The 4,559-nt window shown below is 38.4% G+C and overlaps 1 protein-coding gene across 5 annotated transcripts in view; it reads right to left on the bottom strand.

Moving 5' to 3' along the window:
* The window catches only part of LOC107742796 (pumilio homolog 2-like), a 107,381-nt gene that overhangs the window by 44,395 nt on the left and 58,427 nt on the right, over positions 1-4,559 (bottom strand). For all 5 annotated transcript variants that reach the window (XM_016555848.1, XM_016555836.1, XM_016555858.1 and 2 more), the window contains exons 8-10: positions 1,352-1,445; positions 1,056-1,160; positions 819-955 (exon numbers count right to left, since the gene is read on the bottom strand). In XM_016555848.1, coding sequence (XP_016411334.1) covers positions 819-955; positions 1,056-1,160; positions 1,352-1,445 — 336 coding nt within the window. The remainder of the gene's footprint in view (positions 1-818; positions 956-1,055; positions 1,161-1,351; positions 1,446-4,559) is intronic.

Below are 4,559 nucleotides of genomic sequence, written 5' to 3'. Positions count from 1 at the left end.
ATATATATATATAATATATATAATCTGGTTGGTTTGTATTGGTGACGTAATATGTAAATGATATGCGTGCGGCCCGTGAGACTTGCAGTTGGACCATAGTGCGGCCCAGTGGAAAAAAAGGTTGAGAACCACTGATCTAGGCAAATTAACTTCTGGTTATGTGTTACATATGCATTTAGGTGATGAAGACTGGATATAACAACAGTGTGCATTTTAATGTTTAAAAAAAACCTTGTGTGATTCCACCAACATGTCTTACTATATCCATGAGTTTACAAAAAACAAGTGGAATTTATTTTCTGCGGTAATCGACATTATGCCAAAATTGTTGTCGATAGCCTTGGTTCAGTACAAGTTAGTGCTATCTATTTATCTCTTTCAAATCCTCCTAAAAGTAATGTCACACAATGAATGAGGCTTAAGGGCCGGTCACACTACACTTTTCAATCCACTGACTTTCATTCTTTCGCATTCAAATAAGTTTTTACACTGCGCTGCATTCCAAAGTTCAAGTTTGGTAAACTCTGACCTACGAAATAGTATCACATGAAACCGTGAGACCAACAGAAGATCGATAAGTCACCACATGAATTTAAAGAACATACATTTAAAAACTGCAGCACTGCAGAAAAGGGGAGTACACTGCACTTTTTTACAGTTTGGAATTATTATTATTTATTGTGTGTTGAATTTAGGTTTTTAAAAAAAACACTGCGGAGTGTGACGTCATATCACAACCATTGCAGTGTCCAAAGAAATTTAGTATGTTCAAAGTCTAGTGTGACCAAAGCTTTATATGTTGAGATAATGTCATCAACCTGTTGTCCTGGACCCTGACTGGACGCCTGCTGGTTGGCGGAATGACTGGCAGCAGCTGCAGCCGGTTGTTGGAAGAGGTTGGCTGGATACACACCCCACGGCACTCCATAGTACTGAGGAGGGACTACAGCTGGACCTATGGAAAAACATGAGCTTTAGACTGAGGACTCCATATTTAAGATCCCAGGATTTTCTATAACATGCTTGATATTTATAAAGTGTTTACATGTGTATACCTGCAAGTGTGGCAGCTGCTGCCAATCCTGCAGCGGTGTAAGGGTCTGCTCCAGGAGGGGCAGCATTGATGATGTAAGGGTTTGGCACAAATGCAGGTGCAAGGCCTAACGGAACAACAGGCCATATTAATTTCAAAGACTGCCTGCACAATGAAATTAAACCACTAAACACTCAATTATTGAACTTTTACTGTGTCTTCTTTTGCCCTCTTAAAACAAAACATTATGGTGGAAACAAGATATAGGAGACAGAGTGTCTCTGGATGAAAATACAAGTCTGAAAGTAATAATGTTACCAAGGTGTTGCTGTTGGGCTGCAGCAAGGGCGTACTGTTGCTGCTGTGCTGCGGTCAACTGCTGAACTGTAAGATGACTGGATCTCTGGAACAACTAAAAAAAAAAAACACAAAAACACATGATACTACATCTTTTTACTAAAAAAAAAGAGCCCGACCGATTTATTGCTTTGCCGATTTTATCAGCCGATATGAGCCTGTCGCAGATATATCTGCATCGGCATATATGCCGCAGATATGCCACCGATATGAAAATTTTTTTACAGCACATATGACACCGATAAAATGCTTGCCAATGGTGTAATTACTTAGTTTGTCCAGCAAAGTGCGCTCCATTGTTTGCTACTGGCAACCTAGGTCACTGCAGTGCAGTGTTGCCAAGTTTGCAGTAAACCCCGTGGGGAACCCCACCAAAAAATGTGTATTTTACCCCCCAGAATGCAATTTTTACCGGGGGACCCCCCTCGAAACGCGATTGGGCTAGTTTTGAGTGGCAATTGGGTGTATTTTGTTGTGAAAACCTGGCAACCCGGCTATAGTGACACCAGCCAACCACTCACTTTAGTAAGGAGGTCTCTTGTTCAGGCAGCGGCAGACAAGCAGTCAAGCGGTGTCTTCACGGTAAGTTGCTAATTAGATTGTGAAATACATAACTTACTGTAAAGCTAATAAACAATGACCCCACAAGTTTCCATTTTCAATATGTCAATATATAAGTTCAATATAACGTTAACCCCGTCCCTTAAAACTGCCAATTCACTCCTGCTTATCACATCGGTCACATCAAATTTCCTAAGTCAACATAGTTTGTCAGTGCAGTCAGTAACGTAGCAGATTGAAAAGTTAGTATCTTTCTGCAGTTCAATAGACAGCAGTGTGGTGGTGTCTTGAGTCTGTTGAATGTTGATTTAACGCTACGTTGTCACCTAGTTGGTGAGACGCAATGCTATAAAGTAAATAAACAATATCCCCGTCTTCTACTCTCACAATGAGCTTATACTCGTTTGCTACATTTGTAGGGCGATGATTTCATCTTTATTGATCATTTGCATCTCTATGATTTCCGAGATGCAGAAAACTCGGATGGAATCGCTGAATCCAGTCATAAAAACGTAATTTACTATATAACAGAATTTCACAGAATGTGTCATACTTTTGATGAATAAATAAAAAACAGGTCAGTACACTTAAATCAAATCAAGATATAGACTAGTGTCTGTGAATATTAAAGTTTATTGTTAAATACCCTGCCTCCATTACATAACTTTGTCACTTCATTATAAGTGTTTGGCGTTTGATCACCACATTTGAGTGATCATTGTAAAAAATGCTTTTATGTATATATATTCAGTTTACGTATATACTATATTCTATATAGAGTACCAGTCAAAAGTTTGGAGACACAAATGGTTAGTTTTGGTACTGTACTACAATGTGACCCTGGACCACAAAACCAGTCATAAGCGTCAATTTTTTGAAATTGAGATTTATCCATCATCTGAAAGCACAATAAATAAGCTTTCCATAGATGTATGGTTTGTTAGGATATGACAGTATTTGGCCGAGATACAACTATTTGAAAATCTGGAATCTGAGGGTGCAAAAAAATCTAAATACTGAGAAAATCGCCTTTAAAGTTGTCCAAATGAAGTTCTTAGCAATGCATATTACGAATCAAAAATTAAGTTTTAATATATTTACAGTAGGAAATTTACAAAATATCTTCATGGAACATGATCTTTACTTAATATCCTAATGATTTTTGGCATAAAAGAAAAATCGATCTTTTTGACCCATACAATGTATTTTTGGCTATTGCTACAAATATACCCCAGCGACTTAAGACTGGTTTTGTGGTCCAGGGTCACATATACACAAAGAATATTGTCCGATATATCGATATCTGACTTATTTTACTCCCTAATATCGGTATTGGCCCCCAAAAACCCATATCGGTCGGGCTCTAAAAAAAAGATACATATGCAGCAACCAGAGATTTTACTTCAGATGTACACTACTGTAAAAAAAAAAAAAAAAAAGATACCCAAATTTTGTAAAGAAATTAATACGTCAGCAAAAATGCATTCCTTCAAGTAGAATTCTGTTCTTTTAAAGGGGATGTCTAAAGCCTCGTTCAGACTGTCAGCCCAAATCGGATTTTTGTGCAAATCCGATTGAAATCCGATAATATTTAGATAGTCTGAACGGCAACGAACTACATGAAATCCGATTTGTTCAAATCCGTTTCGAGCTACATTCGTATGTGGTTTGGAATCCTATTCAAATCGCATTCCTGGAAACCCGTTTCAGTCTGACCGTTCAGATCGGATTTAGCGTAGCTTTTTTACATTCTCACGCCACATAAAACGTAAACACGTCAGACATTTTTGTAGAAAACATAATAAATGTATTTGCAGAAACAAGCATGTGTTGTTGTGAACTGTCAAAGTCAAGCGGAAAAAGACAATATATCCACCCCTTTGAGTGAAACAAGCGGAGATGGCAACACGGAATAAAGTCGCACATTCCAGCTTCCTGCGTTTCTGATGCTGCCTCATAAGACGAAATCCATAATAATAATAATAATAATCCAGCGCAACGGCAACATGCTGTCATGTCGTAAGACAATATCTGTATTACAAACTGTATTGCTGCTGTTATTTTTAGCGTAGTCATAACGCAACGGCATTGCCATAGTAACCAACGCACATTCAGTAAAACGAAAGAGCACTTATGGACACACAAATCGGATATGAACAGTTGCAATACACTGTGTGGACAGTCAGTTATTCAAAGTAGATTCCATCCGGATATGCACAAAATCGGATTTGGGCTGACAGTCTGAACGAGGCTTAATGCTATTTCATGCATTCTCACTTATTTACACAGCTAAAGAGTTGGATTCTCATGCTAAACATGATCAAAGTCTCAAAAAATTAGTTGGACGTATGATGGAGTATATCAGTGCCAAATACTAGAGCCCGACCGATATATCGTTTTGCCGATATTATCGGCCGATATGAGCCTGTCGCCGATATATCGGTATCGGCGAATACACCGCCAATATGAAATTTTTTTTACAGAACATATAACGCAGATAAAATGCTTGAAATGGTGTAATGACTTAGTTTGGCCAGCAGAGCGCGCTCCATTGTTTGCTACTGGCGACCTGGATGAAACCCTTTAAAGCTTAAGTCTATGGAAAACC

Source organism: Sinocyclocheilus rhinocerous, unplaced genomic scaffold (assembly GCF_001515625.1).
Source record: "Sinocyclocheilus rhinocerous isolate Xijiao unplaced genomic scaffold, SAMN03320098_v1.1 scaffold822, whole genome shotgun sequence".
NCBI lineage: Eukaryota > Metazoa > Chordata > Actinopteri > Cypriniformes > Cyprinidae > Sinocyclocheilus > Sinocyclocheilus rhinocerous.
This window is presented reverse-complemented; position numbering and strand designations above follow the sequence as displayed.